The sequence below is a fragment of the Acomys russatus genome, chromosome 1 (genome assembly GCF_903995435.1).
Source record: "Acomys russatus chromosome 1, mAcoRus1.1, whole genome shotgun sequence".
Lineage (NCBI taxonomy): Eukaryota > Metazoa > Chordata > Mammalia > Rodentia > Muridae > Acomys > Acomys russatus.
This window is the reverse complement of record NC_067137.1, coordinates 24,755,503-24,778,773: the sequence shown is the minus strand read 5'-3', so window position 1 is coordinate 24,778,773 and position 23,271 is coordinate 24,755,503. Positions and strand designations below refer to the sequence as shown.

The 23,271-nt window shown below is 41.1% G+C and overlaps 1 protein-coding gene across 7 annotated transcripts in view; it reads left to right on the top strand.

Annotated features, from left to right (window-relative positions):
- The window catches only part of Dtnb (dystrobrevin beta), a 211,532-nt gene that overhangs the window by 51,777 nt on the left and 136,484 nt on the right, over nucleotides 1-23,271 (top strand). For all 7 annotated transcript variants that reach the window (XR_007830408.1, XR_007830406.1, XR_007830405.1 and 4 more), the window contains exons 6-8: nucleotides 9,028-9,182; nucleotides 18,650-18,755; nucleotides 21,199-21,365. Coding sequence is in view for 2 of the 7 variants with exons in the window: in XM_051142956.1 (XP_050998913.1) it covers nucleotides 9,028-9,182; nucleotides 18,650-18,755; nucleotides 21,199-21,365 (428 nt within the window). In the remaining 5 variants the exon portion in view is untranslated. The remainder of the gene's footprint in view (nucleotides 1-9,027; nucleotides 9,183-18,649; nucleotides 18,756-21,198; nucleotides 21,366-23,271) is intronic.

The following is a 23,271-nucleotide window of genomic DNA, read 5'->3' as shown; positions in this document are numbered from 1 at the left end:
AAAAATGTGATTGGAGATGATTGTGTTTTTAGTTAGGAAATAAATTTAATTGCTTTTACTAGGCTTGGTCAAGTTTAGCCTTCTTACTAACTCCATTCATTACCAGGTGATGTTTACAGGGACCAAACTGTCCCTGAGCTGGTTAGTTAAAAACTGGCAGCCTGGGGCTGGAGAGGTGGCTCAGGGGTTAAGAGACCGACTGCTCTTCCAAAAGTCATGAGTTCAGTTCCCAGCAACCATATGATGGCTTATAACCATCTATGAGATCTGGTGCCCTCTTCTGGTGTACAGACAGAACACAGTATACTAAATCAATCAATCACTCTTTAAACAACAACCAAAAACAAAACAAAAAGAAAAAAAATAAAAAAGAAATTGGCAGCCTGGTCTTCCTCCCAGCCCATCTGTCCCATCCCAGTTACTTTTCCTTTTGTTGCTGTTACTTGCTTTTTGTTTCTGCATTTTTGTTTGTTTTTCCTTTTCTGCAGGCCACCATTTCTGCATTTACTATTCAGTAGATATTATAGGAGGGAGATCAGGTCAAGTCAGGGAAGATGAAATTTGCAACTAATTTTGCTGCTTGAGGTTTTTACTTATCCAGTCATCAGTTTAGGTGGCAACAGTTATGGTTACAGCTAGGTGGCAGTTACGGAGGGCAGCAGTGGGGTATTCATTTAAATTCAGAGCCTAGTTTTTAGCGATTTTTATTCTCTCCTGTGCTAATACTGTTACGGCAGAGGCATGCATACTTAGGGTTAGGTACCATGTTTTAGATAAATGAAAATGAAGTGTTGAAATTTTGTGTGTTGCGTGGTAGGGTGGGGTGAGGTGGGGGTGATAGATGACTCAGGAGGTTAAAGTCCTTATTGGAAGCCTCACAGGACCCCAGAACCCACATGGTGGAAGTAGAGGACCAGTCTCTGTGAGTTCCATGATGCATACACACAGATATAAATATCATTTTAAAAGACAGAATTCCAACTTCTTGATGGATGAAACATAATTTCATCCATATTACCTCTTTTAAATTTTTTCTATAAAGGGAATAAAAAAAGGAAGAAAACCAAAAATCTTTATATAAATGGCCCTTAGCATTTGAAACCTATATTGTTTAGGGGTTAGCTATACTGTGCTTTTTTGGTTTTTATTTGTTGTTTGGTTATGTGTCCTTTGTCACTGGCTAATTGGATGGTGCACTGTCTTTAGATCTCTTTGCTGCCACTGGCAGAGAAACATTACAAATGTAATATTTTACTTAAGTGGCTATTATGGGAGAAACACCCGAAACCCATATTTAATAGTCAGTTTTGGCTGCTGTGTCTCGTTCCCAGGTGTGTTCTCCTTGTTTGAGGTGAATAATGGCGTAGGCAAGGCCTACTGTTTGCTAGCGTCCACCCACCGTTGTTTCTTTATTTACGTTCTTCTGTCTGTCTGTGGCTTTAGTGTCCATCCATGCTCCAGCTTCTTCTTCAGACTGCATTCATTCTCTTTTCTCTGGTAAAGGTCCCTCGATTGGAAGCCTCTGGTGTGTGGAATACACCTCAGCAGTTCTCCTTTTTAAAAAACTCTTTTGCATCTTGCCTTTTGGAATTTTTTAACTAAAAAATTTCCTTTATTTTCCTCCTCTACCTTTACAGAAATTAGTTTTATTCATATGCATGTTTGTGCCTACTTGCCTATATGTGCACCATGTTCATGCAGGTGCCTGCACAGGCTGGAAGATGGTGTCTGATCTGCTGGAACCAGATTTACAGGAGGTGGCAAACTGCCCGATGTAGGTGTTAGGAACTGAACCCAAGTCTTCTGCAAGAAAGCAAATGTTTTTAACTGCTGAACCCTCTACCTAGTCCTCCCCCTCCAGCTTTTAAATTTCATGTGTTTTAACATCAAAGTAGCATTTTAAATGACTTAACAAACATTTGTGTTTGGGGTGTGAAATGTGTTAGATTTTTTAGAAATGCTTGTGAGTACAGGAAACGTCCCTTATTGTGGTCCTTATGACTGTGCTCCTTGATTGAAAGGTAATTTACATAGGATTCTAAATGCCAATGACTTCTAACCAGAGTCTAGACTTCAGTTAAAGTGTGATCAAAACTCAGTATCAGCAACCCCAAGTGGAGCAGCCCCTGCAGGCTGAAACCACACCTGCCAACCAGGCTTAGTCAGTACCTATTTTGACTAGTGTAAGCCCTTTCTAGTCATGCTTAAGTGGCAAATGACTCATTTATTTTATTTATTTACTTATTTTGCTTTAAAATTTATTTAAAAGCTAGTGTTGTTATTGTAGAGTAGTGTAACAGACATGCAGGGAAGGCTGTAAAAATGCTATCATCTAGTCAGTAGGCTCATGGAAAAATAGGTGTGTCTCAAGTTACAGACACACACTCGCACATCTTTTTCTTTTTAATTCTCTCCTCCTCCTCTTCTTCCTCCTCTTGTTCTTCTTCTTCTTCTTTTCTCCCTCCCCCCCCCCCCCGTATTATAATAAAGCTTAGAACTCTTAGGCTTTGGGTCCAAACATAAGCCGGGCGTGGTAGCACACGCCTGTTATACTAGCACTTGGGAGGCAGAGTCAGGCAGATCTCTGAGTTTGAGGACAGCTTGGTCTACAAAATGAGTACAGGACAGCCAGGGCTACACAGAGAAACCCTGTCTCAGGGAAAAAGAAAGTCCAAACACATTAGAATGCTAACAGCAATTCTCCCTGGTTGAACATATTGCATTTATAATAGTGCCAGTTGTGCCACACACCCCCTCTCCTGCCGGGTTTCTCTGTTTAGACTTGGCTGTCTTGGACTCACTCTGTAGACCAGGCTGTCCTGCAACTCACAGCAATCCACCTGCCTCTGCTTCCCGAGTGTTGGGATTAAGTGCATGTACCACCATGCTCAGCTTAATAGTACCAGTTTATGATTTTTGAGGAGAGAAAAGTTAACCTGAGGTTCTCCCTACTATGTTTTCTCAGAGCTGACTTTTCTCACACTCTTTCAGTTGCTTGCTTCTGGTATTTCACTAACAGGCTCCAGGTAAACAGTTTCCTTGTTGAAAAATCTGCTTTCTTTGCCTGGGTCTCTTTAATCACCTGCCACCCCACCCCCCCCTTACTCTCACCGGTATCTGCTAGCCAGCACTTGTCTTCTTTTTCAGTCAGCATCAGTGATGCCCATGTTTTGCATTTCTGGAATAACTGGAATGTTTTAGAACTGGAAGCAAGTAAGAAATACTCTTTATATCCACATTTTATGAACTATAAAAAATGAAAAAACAAAAGCTAAGAGAAGTTGTATTAGGCTTCTCTAGAGGAACAGAACACACATATACACAGTCACACACATATGAATGAACATTTTATACACACACACACACACATATGGATTTATTTTATTTTTTATTTTTTTGTTTTTGTTTTTGTTTTTTATTTTTGAGACAGAATTTCTCTGGGTAACATTGGCTGTACTGGACTTGCTTTGTAGACCAGGCTGGCCTTGAACTCACAGTGATCCGTCTGCCTCTGCCTCCTGAGTGCTAGGATTACAAGCATGCACCACTGCACCCAGCTATATGGGGATTTATAGGCTGGAGTTCAGCTAGCTGTGTAACAACAGAGGGTCCAAGAATCCTGTAGTGGTTCAGTCTCATTTGCTTTTCAGTATACTCGAGAATCCTGGGGAAGGATTCTCTACCAGTGGAGGAGTGGACTTGCCAGCAAGAGCTAGCAGGCAAAGAGCAGGAGCATCCTTCTTCCGTGTCCTTTATATAGGCTGCCATAAGAAGCTGTGACCCAGATAAAGGTGGATCTTCCCACCTCAGAAGATCTGGATTAAAAATGGGTCTTCTCATTTCAAATGATTTAATTAAAAACAAACAAACAAACAAACCCATAGATGCCCCAGCCTTCTGGGGTTCAGTTAATTCCAGATGTAATCAAGTTGACAACCAAGAGCAGCCATCACAGAGGCCAAAAACTCTGTGAAGTGGGTGTGGCTGAATCAGCAAAAGCTTCAGATGATGTCCCCTCTCCTTCTGACTTCATCAGTGACATGGAATTTTAATGGGTTTGAGGATGCTGTGTGTCTTGAACTTAGTTATGGGGCATGCTTATAAGCAGATGTGGGTACATGGTTTTCTGGGCTAAGTAACCCAGTTGGCTGAAAGATGGCAGGAGCTGGAAGTCATCTTCACCAGGGAACATTCATGTAAAAGGAAGGAAAATGGCCGTCTGTTAATAGACTTGTCCCTTTAGTCTAAACAGCCCTGCCACCTTGCAGAAGCCTGGGGTGAGTCTTAGGATTCATGAGGGTGAAAGGAGGAGACACAGACAGATATAAGTGTCAGAAAAATTAGGCCTGTTATCACCAGGAAGAGAAAACCAAACACGTGTTGATGGTAGGTCAACAGCATTGTGCCCGATACACAAGGGAAAGGATATTTTAGAAACTGCATAAGACTTGTGCATTGAAGGGCTCGATTGTGGATTGTCCACAGGGATAAAGCCTACGCCCCCCACCATTTTTATTTCAGCCAGGAACAACTGTTGGGGAACTGGCATACTTTCTTTTAGAGCTGTGTAAATAGAAGGTTCACCCTGTGTGTCAGAAAGGGATAGGGTTTTAATTAGAGAAACACACACACACACACACACACACACACACATTTTTTTTCTAGTGCTAAGGATGGAACCTGTGGTCTTATACCTGTTACATGCCCTCCATCACCACCAAGCCCTTGTTCTTCAGGTTTTTAAATTAAATTGTATTTGTTTCTTTAAGCCTTGTTATATGCAATAGTAAATTACACTAACTTGGATTCATTACTTGTTATGCTTCATTTGAGATTTAAACCAGCTTAGTTTTGTACCACTTTTCTGCAGATAAGCAAAGCCTATTTAAAAAAAATAAAAAATAAAAGAACCCCAATACCCACTAGTTAAACTAGTAACTCAAGAAGTAGTAAGTTACCTCATTATGCCTTCAGCTTTTGAATCTAGCTGTACTTCTGTTAAAACAAACATGTTCCTTTCCCCTCTTATAATCTGTGCTTTTTCATAATTAGAAAATTACTACTTTGAGTCCATTCAGCACGACATAGTTTCTGAGTGGGACGGAAAATAATGCATTTTTGTGGATGTGGCTGGTCGTGTGATTCTCTGGTTATTTTTTTTCCTCTGTGTGTTTTTGGATGAATCGGATGCAGACTTGTTGACGTGGGTGCTGTGTATGTGTTTGTGAGTATGATGCTGTGTACCTGTGTATGTGTGGCCGCTCAGGTCTCTAGTCCTGCTTCTTCTGTTAGCGGCTATGAGTTACTCATTGCCTTATTATTAGCTGTGAATACATTTTTTGGGGATGTAGCTTTTAAACACTTCATCTCCACTTAAACATTTAAAAATCAAATTCAACTTGTTTTTGTCTTTCAGAGTTTCTTTCATAGCAGAAATACTGTACTTATTTCTCAGTGTCAGTGTTCTGCCCTGAGTCTGAATGTTTCTTTCAGTGCCGCCTTCTCAGTTACCACCAAATGAGGACATAGCTACAAACCTCTTTCAGGGGCACTTGGACCCTTTTGTCCGGTTGTGGCTCTTAATTCTACTTGTATCCTGCTTCTACCTCATTGTTCCAAATCTTTTTTATGAAAAGTGAACAAACCATTTCTAGCAGCAATGGGTTTTCTAAATATAAGCCAGAAAGAAGGCCTAGGCTTCCGGGGTGTGTAAGTGACATGGTAAGGGCTGTCATTGGGCCAATGAATGTTGGTCTAAGAGAGATATCCAAGGAAATTTCTTGCCATCAGGAAATGGCTTTGGGGGCCAGGCTCGAGACCCTGCAGCATAAATTCCAAGTCGTTTCAGATAAGAGCAGCTGAGAGCCACCAGGTTATAGGAAAAACTGTAGAATTAAGTCAGCTTATATACTATAAGGATGTGTTGACATCAGAATGGAAGTCTACAATAATTTTGCATTGAGGATGAGATGCAGTTTTGCTTATGTTTCCACAGGAAATGAAAAACCGTGGATAGCATCAACATTTATACAATTAGAATTGAGCAGGAGAGGTCTCCTGAAAACCTTGGCCACTGATGCAAAAAGTGTTTAGTTCATTAAAAATTTCTTTGTTCATAATTTCTGAAAAAACATAGCACAATTAATGGCTTAACATAGAAAGGGGGTAATGTAGTAAGAATTTTGGTTTCTTTGAAAACACAGAAATGTTATGGGAAAATGTTTTTGTTTTAATCTCAGGTATGGGATATGGGGCTGCTTCAGCTTGTCCACAGCAGCTGACTATGATTTGCCTCATGCTCTGGTAAGGGCATGATTTTGCCAGCTGCAGATACTTGGAATTCTAGTGACTTTTGAGAGGGTATATAAATGCCAGAGCCATAAGAGAGGCAATGGAGGCTGCGGCTGTTGCTGCTGCTGCTGGTGGTGGTAGTGGTTGCTGGTTACTGTTTTTGTGGTTGGTTGCTGTTTGTCAAGTGGTCATGTGCAAAGAGAAGAGTAGAAGAAACAGTAAGAAGAAACTAGATATCCTAACCGCGAAGATCAAACTTGCCCCAAGGAACTTGACACCCCTAGTCAGCAGGAAGTAGTCTAATGATATTGACCCCTCCCTTCCCCTCTAACCTTCTTTCTCCCCTACCTAGTATTGGGAGTTTGGAAGGGTGGTAGAAGAAGAACCCAATAAAGTAGCCAAAACACTGGCTATAGATACATCTATAAAAATACTTCTATATCTAAGGGTCAGTGAACATTGCAGAAAAGGGGATGTAAAGATTGTAAGATACAGAGGATCAGGGAGTTTGTGGTCCAGGGCCAGTGTGCAGCTAAGAGATTACACCATGCAACAGATCCAGCTCAAGAGGTTCATTGGATGAGGGAAGACAGAGAAAGGCCATTTCGGAATGGGGACATGAGAGATAGAGACAGACAGAGAGACCAGGGACAGACAGAACAAATAAGACAGAGAGAGTGATCTGGGGTGGTGGGAGGCCTTTTAAAGGGGTGCATGTTGTTATGCACAACTCTGGTGACAGTGGAAATGCATGGTGGTCAGTGATGACATAAACTGCCCAAGCTGCTGCAGCTGAAAGGCAGGCTGGTGGAGTGCCAACTTCAAAACAGTTACACCCATTTTCACCAACATGACTGACTAAACATGAGCTGAATGAAGACAGTACCAATAGATATGCCAGAGTGGACAGGGAAAAGCCCACATGGCCTCAGCTCTGCACAAAAAACTACAGGCAACTAAGGAACACTGAGAGTCGGAGAAATAGTCTTCCTTAGAGAACAACACACCAATTGGTTATCTAATACTAGATCATCAGTCCTGAAGACATATATACAAGGATGCATACATATGAAACACTCATACGTATAAGACATTATACAGACCGAGGGGTTGTATTTAAGATACATATATATCCTAAATATATCTATAAATAAATATACATATGTAATATATATGTGTGCATTAATAACAATTAATGAGAAAAGAGGTCATGAATTTGAAAGAGCAAGGGGGATGTATGAAAGGAAAGGGAAGGGAGAAGTATAATATATTATAATGTCAAAAAAAAGTGAGACTATGAAATCACCAAACCTGCTCTTAGTAACCTGCTGTCTCCCAAAATATCTACCTCTTAAAAGCCCCATAATGTTCTCAGACAGCACCACCGGTTGGTGACCAAGTGTTTGATGTATGAGCCTATGGGGGACATTTCTCATTCAAACAGCAATTATAGGTTATTATTTCTTAAAATATGTTTTAATTGAAATAAAATTATATCACTTTCCCTCTCCCTTTTCTCCATCCAGTCCTTCCTCCCATATGCTCCCCAACTTTCAAGTTGATAACCTCTTTTTCTTGGATGATTATTGTTATTTAATACACATGTATGTGTGTATATATGTATGTGCACAAATATATAAATACAACCTGCTGAATCTGTTTTTGTTGTTAGCATGTGTATGGTTTCAGGGCTGACAACCAATATGGGGATTCATCCCTGAGAGAGGCTAGTTCTTTTCCCAGCAGTCACTAGCTGCCTGTAGCAGTAGTAACCTGTGACGTTCTCAACCTTCGTGGTGATATGCTCATTGATCTGGCTGTTGTGCTGGTGTTGTGTTTGCAACCATTTCTAGGAAAAACTGTCTCACTGCAGACTTTCATATTCTGGCTCATCTGCTCTTGTTTGTTTTAGGAAACAAGGTCTCATGCAGTTCAGGCTGGTCTTAAAATTGCTATATAGTCTCCTCCTGCCTCTGCGTTCTATGGTCTGTGTCTGTCTCTTATAAACACAGACACTAAGAATAAAGACATGCTGCTTCAAACTCTCCTTGGAACATAAATAAAAGATAATTGTCCTTCAGTTACATTGATTTAGAAAGTCTTTAGATGGGGCTGGAGAGATGGCTCAGTAGTTAAGAGCACTTGCTGCTCTTGCAGACACCTGGATTGATTTTCCACACCTACAGCAGGCTGCTCACAAATGCCTGTAACTCCAGTTCCAGGTGATCTGTCACCCTCCTCTGGTCTCTGGATACTGCATTCGTTTGTATAATTTCTTCCCTTGTTTAAAAATCTTTTAGAAAAGTAAGTGGACATACGTGAATGGTTTTTCCACTTAATGTTTAGGTAGAATCTTAAGTGTATAGGATTGAGGGGATTTGTGAACAAAGTAATTACATATTGTTTATAAGGAGGATAATTTGAATGTCAAATGAAAATTGTAATTTTGTGGTACTTGTGAATGATGTATTTTTAGTGGTATAGATATAACAGCCATTTATAATTTTTTGTTGTTGTTGTTTTGTTTTTTTGAGACAGGGTTTTTTTTGTGTAGCCTTAGCTGTCCTGGAATTTCTTTGTAGACCAAGCTGGCCTCAAACTCACAGAGATCTGCCTGCCTCTGCCTCCCAGAGCTCTCGAATTACAGGTGTGCACCCCCACGCCCGGCTGCTATTTATAATTTCTAAGAGACCATGTTTCCTCATAGTTTGACTTTGTTTGCTTTTGTTGTTACAGACATTTTCTCCCAGGTGTCAGATTCCAGTGGTTTGTTGATATTTGGCAAGCTCGACCAGTTTCTGAAAGAAGCCCTGAAGCTCCCAGCAGCTGTCTGGGAAGGGCCGTCCTTCGGTTACACGGAGCACGCAGTCCGCACCTGTTTCCCACAGCAGGTAAGGGCCACTGATGGAGCCTTGGGCTGACCAGATTCCCCAGGTGCCTTCTAGCAAGCAGCTTTAAGGGAAAGTGCTGCGCAGAGGCGGGGAGGGGGGACAAGTTCACCTGAGGACGCTTGTTCCCAGGTAAGGTAACATTTGAAGTTTTTGTTTTTTAATTTTTAATGGTGGAGGAGAAAGTTTATTACAGATAAAAAAAGAGAGCATAGGTAGAGGCAGGAGTATCTGGGAGAGTCCATAGTGAACATGACCAGACTAAGCTGGGCCATGTGAGGAGATGGGGGATGGGAAGGAAGAGGGGAGAGAGGGGTACCAGGTACAGCAGCCAGGAGGCCAAAGGTACCAAAAACAAACAAACAAACAAACAAACAAACAAACAAAAAGCCTTTTGAAGATTTTAAAGAAAAATAGCTTAAGTTTTTTGTGTTATTGCAACTGAATGTATGTTTTTTCCCTTTTTCTTTTCAAGTAAGTTATTTAAATTTTAAGTACAGGAATTTTGACCTAAAGCTATAGTGATACTGGATCATTGTCTTCTGTACAGTGCTTGTCTGCCCCTGCAGGGTATGCAGGAGTCTGACTTCTTGGTTTTTTCCTGGAGTCTGGTATAAGTATGTCCCTAAGAGTTTAACTCTGCCCCAGAGACTGGGGACAAAGTAGATACTCATAAGAGCAGTTATTCAAGATAGAGGCTAGATAAAAGAACTGTAATACTGCATTTAGAAAGTTACAAAAAACAGAAAATTATGTGGAAAAATCTTTTTTAAACCAATAGGAAAAAGTATCTTCTCAGAAGATACTTCTTAATTACCAAAGGAAACAGGCTGGGGATATGACTTCAGCCCAGCCATCAGTCATACACCAGGGAGGGGAGAAACTGACAACTGGACGTGCTGAGACGGGCTCCCCTTCTGAGATCTCACAGCTTGAGTGGAGTATTGTGGGAACAGTCAAGGGTCCAGTTTGTGGCCCCTCAATATAGCAGCATGTGAGTCTTGCCAAATTCATGTAACAATGTAGCTGGACTGTACACCCAAAAAGATTAGAATTGTAAAAGAAAAGACAGAGGGAATATTCTGGGTGACAGTCTAAAAAGAGTTGAAACTGAATGATCCAGGATTCTTTGGGTTTTTTTGTTTTTTTTTTGTTTGGTTTTTTTTTTTCCTGTTACAAAAGACAAAAATAGAACAGTTGGAAAAATTTGAACAAAGTTCTGCCCCTGACTGTTAATTTCTTGATTTTGATATTTATCTTTAGCTTTGTCAGTTATGGTGTCTTTAATCTCAGCACCCAGGAGGCAGAGGCAGGTGGATCTCTGAGAGTTCAAGGTCTACAGAGTTCTGTGATAGCCAAAATTATACAGAGAAACTCTGTCTCAAAAAACCATTTTAAAAAATTCAGCTGAAATAGCTATGTATAAAGGAATACCCATTTGCAGTAGAACAAGTCAGGCATCTTGATTATACTAGGTCATGCAGCTATGACTTAGTGTTTAGTTTGATGAGATTGATCCATGTAGGAATTTGTTCCTTTTCATGAAGAAGGGAGGAAGTATAGGACTTAAGCTTTAAAGTCTGTTGAAGTGATTCTTAGTTGTTAAAACCATCCAACCGAGTTTAGAGGCTTAAAACTTACTGAAGATAAACATAAATGAATTTAATTTTCTCTCTAATTTCCTAGATCTCATGTTGATCCTGCTACTGAGTTAGATCTACTTTTGGTATGATCCATATCTTATCATTTCAATGTTCTTAAAAATACATACAGTCACCTGGCACTAAGATATTGTAGGGGGCTGGAGAGATGGCTCAGTAGGCAAGAACACTGGCTGTTCTTCCAAAGGTCCTGAGTTCAATTCCCAGCAACCACATGGTGGCTCATAAACATTTATAATGAGATCTGGTGCCCTTTTCTGGCATGCAGGCAGAATACTGTATAAATAATAATTTAAAAATTTAAAAAATAGGTTACTGCAAACACAGAAGGTGTGAACCCAGAACAGAGGAGAGTGAGTTGGACAATTACTGCGTTTATTTTGCAGAGCAACAATTAGGTATTTACAGTATCTTATTTGAAAGAGGATATTTACAAACAGGTGAAACTAAATTATTTTATTTTTTATTATCAAAGATTGGTGAAGTCTATTGTTATGATGACTGAAAAACAAATTGGGGAGGAAAGGGTTTATTAAGAAAAGTCAGGACAGGAACTCAAACAGGGCAGGAGCCTGGAGGCTGGAGCTGATGCAGAGGCCATGGAGGGTGCTGTCTACTGGCTTGCTCAGCCTGCTTTCTTAGAGAACCTGGGATCAGACGTCCACGGGTGGCCCCACCCACAATGGGCTAGGTCCTCCCCCATTGTTACTAATAAGAAGATGTGTCCTACAATTGGATCTTATAGAGGTATTGTCTCAATTGAGATTTCTTCCTTTCAGATAACTTTCTAGGTTGTATCACGTTGACATAAAACTAGCCAGGACAGGTGATGACCAAAATACTGCAAAATAATTTGTCACATCAAGCAGTGCATTTGAAGGTAATAAAAACTATAGAATCTTAAATAGAAATTTCACTTCATTAAAGGTCCTGGTGTGACTGGCTCACAGTGTGGTTGCAGTGCCAGCACCAGGTAGGAGAGAAAAAAGGTTAGTGGGGAGAAGGGGCGTAGTTCTCTTTGCCTACTTCCTGCTGTTGAGGGTCTTCGGGTTCTTTGGGGCAACACTAATCTCCATAGTCAGGACATCTCTAACTCCTTCTCATCACAGTGCATCAACAGCAGCCGGGAGCAGCAGCCAGGTGCACCTGCAGCAGCCTTCTTTCTCAGAGCCCCCTGGTTCTCTCTGAGTCTGGCATTTATTCCAACTCCAGAGTCCTCAGAATTAAACTATCAGCAGCTGGCAAAGAGCCCCTCTTCAAAGCCAGCAAGAGGCAAATAGTTTGCTGCTGTGGACAATCCCATATTTCACACCTGGGATTAAAACAAAAACATGTTTACATAACATAGCTGAGAAAACAAAACTTCCAGAACAGGAAGACTTGTCATTCAAACCACTGAGAACCTTGGCCTTCTATCCCATAGTGGCTCATCTGAAGAAGGCTCGTTTGTCTTATTGACCCTTTTAATCATAGGGAGTTTGATGTTAAATTGTTTTCTGAAATACAGCTCTAATCTGGAGAAACGGCTCAGTTGGTAAAGAGCTTGCCTTGTAAGCATGAAGGCCCAGATTTGATCCCGAGAACTTGATGGTAGTATGCTTGTGATCCCAGCATGGGGGAGGAAGAGCCAGGAAGAACCCAGGGTCATCATCAGCTAATCTAGCTGAATGTGGTGAGCTTTAGCTATAGAGAGAGATTCTCAAAATGCCTCCACCCTTTTGGGAAAAAAACCGTTTATGAATTCCTTTGTGCCTTCTGATGAGGGTCTACAGTCATTCCTGGGGCCGACCCTGCCAAGCCACATCTGCTCTCTGGAGACCCTTGCCAGAGTACTGCTTGGTCTCTGCCAGTCTGATAGGTGAGCGTGTTCTCTCAGGGCAGCTTTGGCTTACATTTTTATTGTTTTGAGTTACCTGTATTTTGGGTGAGTGAAAGTAATCACAATTCTCGTCTTTGTTTATTTGTTAGCTTCTAATGAAATGCAAACATCCCTGACTGCCTCTTCCTCTCCAACAAAGGCCTCTGGGTTCATTTCCTAGTTAAGATACCTCTCCTGTTTGATGCTCTGATCCTTCAATATTCTGCACTCCCATGCCATGTTTCATATAGCTCAGAGGTACCCAGAGGGAGAGGCTGAAACTTTACATCTCCAGTGATAAACAACGCCATACCTAGAAAATGATCCATGCTTGCTAAACACTTGAATAATGACTTGAAGTCATGTATAAATGAGAAAATTAGTATTTTTGGTTTGCGTTCTGATAGATTAAAACTTAATAGTTGTATTTGCACTCTCATTTTTATCCATATTATTCCATTATTTTCTCAAATGAAATAATTATTGCAATGAGGAAAGTATAGCCCAGCTTATTTTAGACTTGTTTGTTTGTTTGTTTGAGACCAGGTTTCTCTGTGTAGCCTTGGCTGTCCTGGAACTCTCTTGGTGACCAGGTTGGCCTCGAACTCACAGATATCTGTCTGCCTCTGTCTCCCAAGTGCTGGGATTAAAGGTGTGCGGTACCACGCGTGGCTTATTTCAGACTTTTTAAAGTATTTTTTTACAGTACTTTTTGCAACTATGATAAAAATACCTCTAATTAAAATTATACTAGCTGTACAGTTGTGTCATTGTGGATTACTCTTAGTTTTACTTCTGTTTTGTTTTGTAGTATTGAAGATTGAACCCAGGGCCTCATACACTTTACTTCTGAGCCATATCCTCAGCTTTCCAATTTAAAATTTAAACCTGTGGTGGACAAATTTAATGTCCAGCCAGTGATAATGGAAGGCTGCCTTTTAGCATTAGTTCTATAACTCAAGTTGATGTATGTCTGCTTTTGTCAGATAAAATATGCCTACAGTTCTATGTAGTTATAAGAACTAGTTTACAATTAGTCTTAAATGTTTTGGGGGACCATGGAAGTGGCTCAGCTGGTAAACGCACTTGCTACTTTAGCCTGCCGGCCTGAGTTCAGTCCCCAGATTCCACGTGAAAGGTGGATGGAGAAAACCAACTCTATAACCTTTGCTCTTCCTCTGTTGTCATAAATGACAATAGTAAATAAATACAGTTTTACTGTTTTTATCTGAAAGCTTTTAAAATACCATTTTGAGCCTAATATCAAACATTACTTAAGTTATAAAGTCAGTAGTTGAGAAACATTTATATACCAAACAACAGAAAATACAAAGTAATTATTGGAAATTGTAGCAAGGACAATCTATTGCTAAATTATTTTACTTGTGCTTTTAAAAGCTGCTTCAGTGAGGCTAGACTTCTGAGGAAGCATGTAAAAATGAAATAAAAGAGTAATTGTTAACATCAAGGATCAGAATTACAAGAGATGATAAACAAACTCATTTTAAAGAAAACAAAATCACCGAGCGTAGTGGTGCACGCCTTTAATCCCAGTACTTGGGAGGCAGAGGCAGGTGGATCGCTGTGAGTTTGAGGCTAGCCTGGTCTACAAAGCGAGTCCAGGACAGTCAAGGCTACATAGAGAAACCCTGTCTCGAAAAACCTAAATAAATAAATAATAAAGAAAACCAAACCAAACCAAACTAACCAACCAACCAACCAACCAGCCAAACAAACAAAAAACAAACAAACAAACAAACAAAAAAAACCCAGGAGATTACATTCAACAGTGGAGATAGCTGGAGCTTTCTCAGAGAGAATTATTAATGTGTTGTTTTTGTTTAGTTTATCAGGCAGGTGTTAAAAGATTAAAAATGAAGACTTTGTGTAAAACAAAAATCTTTTAAAAAACGACGAATGAAAGTATTATTTATATTTTCCTCATACTGCTACATAATTTGGAAAGGGCCCTTTCAGTGTCTCTTGCAGGTAATTGTGGCTGTGTTGCGCTGTATCTGGAAAGCCCCGTTGTACTCTCAGGAGAGAACAAGCCTGAAGCACAGTCATATTCTAAGTAAAATGGAGATATTCTTGCCCTGTGGGCTCTGAAAATACATGTTTAAGCACTCTCAGGGCTGTCCTGGCCATGCTTTGAGAGCCACTTTCTGGCCCTTGAGAGGCCAAACAAGCCCAGAACTATTATGTCTGAGCCTCATCTCAGGCCTGGTGTGAGGCAGCAGAGCACTGTGATTGTGCTCTTGGGTGTTTGCTCCTCTAGCTTTTCAGAAGCTTTTAGGACCTGGGAGAAACTTTGGAGATTGAGCTAAGTTTATTTATGAGGGTCTGCTAAATTCAAAAATACACATTTGGGGCTGCAGAGATGGGTCAATGGTTAAGAGCACTTTTTGCTCTTCCAGAGGTCCTGAGTTCAATTCCCAGCAACCACATGGTGGCTTATAACCATCTATAATGTGATCTGATGCCCTCTAATGGCTTGTAGGTGTACATGTAGGCAGAGCACTGTATACATAATAATAAATAAATACATCTTTAAAAAAATACACATTTGATCTTGACAATTGAAAAGTACAGGAAATAAAAACTTTGGAGAAAATAGCATTACTATTATGAGTGGGTTTGTAAAAGTGTGTCATTTGCTTGAAAAACATAAATAAATAAATAAATAAATAAATAAAAGAAAAAAGAAAGTGTGTCATTTAACAAGTATATATAAAGATATAGAAATTTTAAGCATTAAAGTTGTAATAGAGGATAAGAGATTTTCAGTTTCATTTATCCTACCTCATACTGTTCAAAAACCTTTTTCTTCACATGCTCTGTTTTAATTTGATTTGTTGAGAGAGAGAGAGAGAGAGAGAGAGAGAGAGAGAGAGAGAGAGAGAGAGAGAGCGGAGAGAGGAGAGAGAGAGAGAGAGAGAGAGAGAGAGAGAGAGAGAGAGAGAGAGAGATTGTGTGTGTGTGTGTGTGTGTGAGTGTGTGTTTTCTCCTTCTTCCTTTATGTGGGATTCAGGGATTGAACTAAAGCTGCCAGGCTTACATGGTGAGTAGCTTTACCAACTGAGCCATCTAGCTGTCCCCTCCTGGGCTCTTAGTGCCAGGGTCTTTCTGTGAGGACCAGGCTGACCATGAACTCATTATCCTCCCTGCAGCGCGCTTTGGGGTTAATCTCGGTTGTTTACATGTCCATTGTTACGGTGTTTTCTGTATCTGGCCCTCCAGTCACAGTCGTGTGGGGGTGGGCAGTTTCTACTTTTCAGTGTTGTCTGCTCAGTCCTCCCCAATCTGCCTGAATCTCAGAAAATGCAGGAACTTGAGTGCCTTGATATGGAAAGTGTGCATTGGATAACGTTTTCATGGCGTTTCTGGGCAGGCTTCTCTCTGTATTGGCCAGCAGTGGTGTGGAGGCTGTCGGAATGATGTTCCTTGTTCTAATTTTCCCCTCCCCACCTTGTGCCCTAGGCCTGTAGTCCCGTCAGTGAAAGCCACTTTTTTCTAGGTTCCATACTACTAAATCTCTCTCCCACTCTGCCTCTACTTTACCTCCCTTTCTATTTACCTTCTAGAGTCTTCTTTAGAGATTCTCAGTCAGAGTGTCTTCCAGTCAGTATATTCTGGGGTCAAGATATCCACAGTTGCCAGCAGACCCAGGAGTGTGTGCTCTTGTATTTGGTATGATGGGAGCACTATGGGCAGATGTCATGGTGAGCAGTCCTAAGTCCCCCGGTGTCATCAGTTTTTGCTTGGGAGAAAGTGGGTTGAAATTCTGAATGTCATTTTTCCCCCTACCTAGTCCTGTGTCCCGTCTTCCTTTGCAGGTTTTTTCTTTTGTTTGTTTGTTTTTGTTTTCCTGGTGCTGAGGAGGATATCCCATGTGCCAGGCAAGTGTTCTGCCATTTAGCTCTGCCCGCAGCCTCTACCTCGTCTTCACATGTTGGACCGGGGTGTGGAAAGGCTCCTTAGGGTCGTACAGCTCCTGTGCGCTATACTTGGTCTCTGTTATTTTCTTACCTTCCCTTCTCTCCCCTTTCCCCTTCCCTTTCCTCCTCCGTTTCTCCTTCCCCTTCCCCTTCCTTTTCATTCATTCATTCTTTTTTTTTTTTTTTTTTGAAACAGAGTTTTTCTGTGTAGTCCTGGCTGTCCTAGAACTCGCTCTCAGAAGATCAGGCTGGCCTGGAACTTGGAGATCTGCCTGCTTCTACCTCCTGAGTGCTGTAGTGCTGTGATTAAAGGCATGCACCATTACTTCCTAGCTAGGTTTTTTTTTTTTTTTTTTTTTTTTTTCCTTCGGTTTTTCGGTTTTTCGAGACAGAGCTTTTCTGTGTATCCCTGGCTGTCCTAGAACTTGTTCTGTAGATCAGGCTGGGCTCGAGCTCAGAGAGATCCGGCTGCCTCTGCCTCTCGAGTGCAGAGATTACAGGTGTGCAAACTGCTTGATATTCTTTTCTTTAAAAAAAAAAAAAAGGTCTTGCTCTGTGTGTGTGTGTATGCGCGCGCGCGCGCGCGTGCGTGCACAAACAGGCATGCACATACTTGCTTGCCCGTGCATTCATGTGGAGGACAGAGGACAACTCTGTGAAATGAGTTCTCTCCGTTTATCTTTACATGAGTTTTGGGGGATCAAACTCAGGTCCCCAGGCTTGCTAGGTGAGCACATTTCCCTGAAGAAACATTTCACTGTCTCTTGTTTTCTTTGAGACAGGATTTCATCTTGTGTCTCAGGCTGACATAGAACGCGTGATCCTCCTGACTCAGACTTCCAAGGCTGGAATTAACGGTGTTTGTCACCTCTCCTGGCTTTCCGCCTTCCCTGAGTGCTGTTTGAAGTGGGCCCTATGCATGTGTGTTATCACTGCAGACTTCCTGTGCCATTGTGTGGTGCTGTGACCTATTCCTTTTCCGTTCCCTATAGAGCTGGAAAGGTATCTTGTGGCTTAGAAGAAATAAAAATTTCTTAATTGGAAATACTGCTTCAAATTTGCTCTGTCTGCAAGCTATAACTGTACCTCTATCTTGTCTCTCTAGACTATTTTTTAAAAAGATTTATTTATGTATATGAATGCCTGCCTATATGTATACCTGAAAGTCAGTAGAGGGCATCAGACCCCATTATAGATGGTTATATGTGGTTGCTGGGAATAGAACTCAGGACCCCTGGAAGAGCAGCCAGTGCTCTTAACCACTGAGCCATCTCTTCAGCTCCCTCTAGACTATTTTCTAGTTGTCTATGTGTTGTGATACAGTGTCAGTGTTCCACATAGTGACAGCTTTCTGTTGAAAGAGAAAAATACAATCCATTGAGAGTGCAGCTATATAAATGTTTTGCCTTGGTTTATTACTATTTATTCAACAATTATTATTTATTTTAAATTTATTATTATTTTATGTGTATGAGTGTTTTGCCTATATGTTTTTGAAGCCCACTCTCCAGCTACTCAGCAGTTACTTATTAAGTGACAATTGTGTGCCAGGCACTGCTGAGGTGCTAGAAATATGGCTCCTAACCAAGCATCCTTGGGTTCTGTTGTCAGATATTTTATGAACAGGAGTGTGATGTCCAGCTTCCTCACAGGACAGGAGAAATGGTGACTGGAAGCATAATGGGCTCTGTCTCTGGTTCTGGTTTGGGTTGGACCTGACTAGCCATTTAAATACTATGCTCCTTTTTCTTACCTGTCAAAGGAAGAGGGTAAAACACTTAATGGCTGATTTTAGAGGCAGAATCATGCCCGCAGAGACAGATGCATTTTCAGATAGAAGTGGTGTGTGTATAATAAAGTGTTTGTAGTCGTGACTATGATGAAGTGAAATATTTCATTGTAAAATTTGATATACAGTTCATTCCTGTTTGGTTGGGAGAATCCTAAGTTATTCTAGAAGTTTAAAAACACTTGCAAGATATAAAGTGTACTTGTTTTTTCTTCTTTTCACAGAAAAAGATAATGTTGAATATGTTTTTGGACACCATGATGGCCGACCCTCCTCCCCAGTGCCTTGTCTGGCTACCTCTCATGCACAGGCTTGCCCATGTTGAGAATGGTGAGCACGGCGTGGCCCTTCATCCCTTATGCTGTATAGAGGAGGAAACTGTTTGAAGTGTCCTTAGCTATTAATGTGAAACATTGTGACGTTTGCTGGCAAGTTGTTCTTTGAGATTGAAGCTTTTGTTTGCAGAAGAAGAATATTTCATTACAAAAGCGGAGTCTTGTCACTTAGATAGGATTCTGGTGGTATAGACACATTTTTTCACCCTACGATCGCAGACAGTAGTCTGTTCGCATTTACCTGATATGGTCAACAATCCCACCCCACCCCATTTAATTTATCAGAATTGTGACAGCTTTGCAGTATTAGCCGCCAAAAACTTTTGATGATTTTTAATAATTAAAACCTTGCTAAAATATAATTTCGTTCTTGGCCTCCTATGTTCCTTTTTTTGTTGTTGTTGTCCTTGATGATTTTTTTTTTTTTTTTTGGGTATGTGTGTGTAATATATGTCTGTGCATTTAGAGTATGTTTGTGAGTGAGTGAGTGAGTGCACGTGTGTGCGTGTGTGCGTGTGTGCGTGTGTGCGTGTGTGCGTGTGTGCGTGTGTGCGTGTGTGTGTGTGTGTGTGTGTGTGTGTGCGCGCGTGTGCATATGGAAGCAAGAGACAGAACTTACCAGTTGGCTAGCCTGGCTGGCCAGCAAGCCTCAGGGCCCTGCCTTTCTCCCCTGCCTCCCTCCCAGGGCTCCCCTGCCTCCCTCCCAGGGCTAGGGCTGCAGGCTGTGTGGCCACACACAGCTTTACTGTAGGTTCTAGGATCTGAACACAGGTCCCTATGCTTGTGGCTGCGCGGTCTCCCCATGCCCTTCTCTGCCATTTACCTTGTATGTGCTCCTGAGGTCCTTCCCAGTAATTTGATTTCCCAGAAAAGAAGATGTTTTCACCTTAAATTGAAACGACATTTACTCCTTAGAATCCTCTTAGTGCTTTCTGTTGTTTATTTCCATAGCTCGGTCATGTGTTAAGAGAAGGCTGTCGCTTTCCCACGCAGGCCCCGCCCTCTCCAGGCTGTTGTCTGTCTCCCTCTATTCCACATGAGGGAACAAGGCGCAGTCGAGAAGCTGCTGAAAAGCAGAATCTCCTCATTTTTTCTCACACACTTTTTTTTATCCAATTTTTTGTGTTGTTGTTGTTGTTGTTTTAAACTTCTATATACCTTTTGCTCAAGTCTGGATACTTCACAAATATCTCAGTTTCAGGGTTATTTTTCTGAAAGACTGGACTTTTAAAGCAGCTAAATTCTTAAATAAAAGTTTCTGAATAGCTGTGTAAGTAGTTCAATTGCTAAGCTGTCCTTGGTTCTCTGAAGACCAATGATTTTATACTCAAAATGTTTTAGTAGTTTCATATCCAATTACTTTTCATAAACCATCCCGTATCTGCTATGGGGAGTAAAAAGAGCCTCATTCATTCTGATGTGCTATTAGCCGTAGGACCATTTTACTGCCACTTTGAATGCAATGTTGTTTGTTGATTGTGTTCTTACATGACTAGTGGCGTTATTTCCTCTTAGAGATGGAGACACGCTATGGAGTCTCTGAAATGTCTAGAAATAAGGCTGTTTGTCTATCACATTGACATTTGTTTATATGTTTTACTTATTATGGTGGCAAACAAATCCTAAAATTATGGTATGCCTGGTTTTGAGGATTGTTTGGTATGGGTCCTTCCTGTGTATTGGAATTACTATTTAAAGATAAGTGCTAACCTGTGCATGGTGGCAGATACCTGCAATCCAGTACTTGGGAGGTAGATGTAAGAGTGTCAAAAACTGGCTGGGATCGTTGGCTATGCTGTGTTCACAACCCCATATGTGGGGGACATAAAACCCCATTTAAGAAATGAAATAGAAGAAGCCAAAAATAATTCGAAGGACTTATATTCATTTGTTTAAGCTAAAGTTATATTTTTCATGTTGGTTTATAATGTGGATGTGTACACATAAGAAGGCAACTGGTGTGTGATGCAGTTACAAAAGCGACACTTTCAGCAATCTCTGAACAGCTCTAGTGAAGGACCCACTCATTGGTGGCCTGCCTGGGTTGCCTCTTACTGCCCCATCTGCTCACTCTCCCACTGGGTGAGCACTGGCTCTTAACATGCTCAGAAGAGACCAGAAGAAAGTCACAAAGACACATTTGGCCAAAATTGCCAGAGTATACCCAATAATTTCTATTAATATACTGTGGCATTTATTATTAACCTAAAGCTTTACAAAAATTGACTGTGCTGATGATGTTGGAGCTGTGCCAGTGACGGCGTGGCTTCTGAGCACGTACTTGCCATCACTCTCATTATTTATTATAACGATAATGTCAGAAGTCAGACAATTTAGAGTTTTTGGTTCTGTATGTTTCCACCTTGGTTATTATATTAAGAATTACTTTTCTCGGTATTGACTCTGGTCTTCAGTTGATATTATTTTCTCCTCCTCAGTCTTCCATCCTGTGGAGTGCTCCTACTGTCACTGCGAGAGCATGATGGGCTTCCGGTATCGATGCCAGCAGTGCCACAACTATCAGCTCTGCCAGAACTGCTTTTGGCGTGGCCATGCCAGTGGCCCTCACAGCAACCAGCACCAGATGAAGGAGCATTCCTCTTGGGTAGCTAACTGCTTGTCTTTGATTGTGTCCTCCCAGCTATTCACTTGGCTCACATCTACCAGCACTTGGTCTAGTGTCCTGCAGATGCCCTGCCTAATAGGATGTAATGTCACAAAATCTTAGAGTCAACATGGATGCCCGGGTTGCAGATATGTTGTTCCTCCTCACTGGGTTTTGAAATGTTCTGGGAGGTGCAAATATTAACTGCATTTAAAATAGTTCTTTTCAAAGTAAAAAATAAGTTTCTTCCCATTTGAAAAATTATGCAAAGGGTTTCTTCCTCATGTTTATTCCCTTGAGCCTTCAGCTGGGTTTAAAGCATTTTCTTCAAGCCAATTTTTTTCTCAGTTGATTGTGTTTATATGGTAAAGGGAAAGCAGCTTGTAATGCAGGGGTTATATATGTGTGTCTCTTTAGCTCAGAGAAAGACTGGACTTTATAATCATTGGCACGTTATTATTCTACTAAAGTAGCTTTCAAATAATACTTGGGTGGTGGCCAAGCTCAGTGGTATACATCTCCCCCTGCCCTCTTTTATTTTATTTTATTTTATTTTTGTTTTGTTTTTTGAGACAAGGTTTTTCTGTGCAGCCTCAGCTGTCCTGGACCAGGCTGGCCTCGAACTCACAACTATCTGCCTGCCTCTACCTCCCTGAGTGCTGGGATCACAGGCATGTGCCACCATGCCTGGCTCAGTGGCATACACCTTTAGCCTGAGTACTGAGGGGCAGAAGCAATGGATCTATGTGAGTCCCGGGCCGCTCTGCTCTGCGTAATGAGACCCTGTCTTAAAGCAAACCAAATCTAACAAAACCCAACATTTGGGTGGGGATATCAATCTGCTTTTCTTTGGGTGTTTATAGATCATGTAATAAGAGTTTCATTAAGTATTTTTCCTCACATCTTTTCACTTACTATAGTTTTTGTTGGTTGCTTGCTTTACTAAATGGTAGAAGACCATGCAGGGCTAGAAGTTCTGTTCAGGATCTAGGGTCTGCTAGATTACAGGTACTAGAAAGCCTTACTGCCTCAGTTTCCCCACACCTTTATTCTTCTAAGAATTCAACCAAGAAAAAGTAAATGAACCAACACCAGGAAATGGTTAACGAGGGTAAAGAAAGGAAACACAGAGCATGGAACCCTGTGCACACTTGACTGCGTTGCCAGACTCTGGGTGGGTGCTAAGGACTCAGCCTCCAGGGATTGGGCTTCAGCTAGGGCTGACAAGCACCCTGCTCCCTAGCTGTGCGTTCCAGTACTGAGTTCAGGTTTAAGGTAATTAAAAAAAAATTTTTTTTTAAGTGGGAAGACCCTCCAGTAATTTTTTATTGCTATTAAATAGAAATAATGTGATTATCACCCCCCCCCCCTTATGTCCAGCACACCAGCCCACTGTGCTAAGTGACTAGACAGCCTTTTTTGGGTAGATTTTAGTTTCCTTCACTGAGCTAGGCTTTGCTCAGCCACTTTCCATGGTGATTTGGTTTGTGGTGTGCTTCTGTGAGACTCTCCTTCTCAGTGTCCAGGTATGGAGAGCAAAGAGCTTCTTACTCCCTTAGTCTGAACTTGCTCATTTATCCAATTTGTGGCCTTTTCAAAAGTAAGAATTTTTCATTTGTCTAAAGACTGTTAACAGAATACTGCTTTATGGTTTGCAGAAGCACTTTTCATATACTCTTGAATTTTTCTCTTGAGTTATAGCATACATACAGAAAAATACAAGCTGGGTGTGGTGATTTATGCCTGTAATACCAGTACTTGGGAGGCCAAGGCAGCAGGATTACCATGAATTCAGGCCAGCCTGTGTTAATACCTTATCCTTCACCAGCCAACCAACCAACCAACAAAAATGGCTCAATCTATAAATAAATTCTTACTTATTTGATCCTCACAATACTCCTGTGAA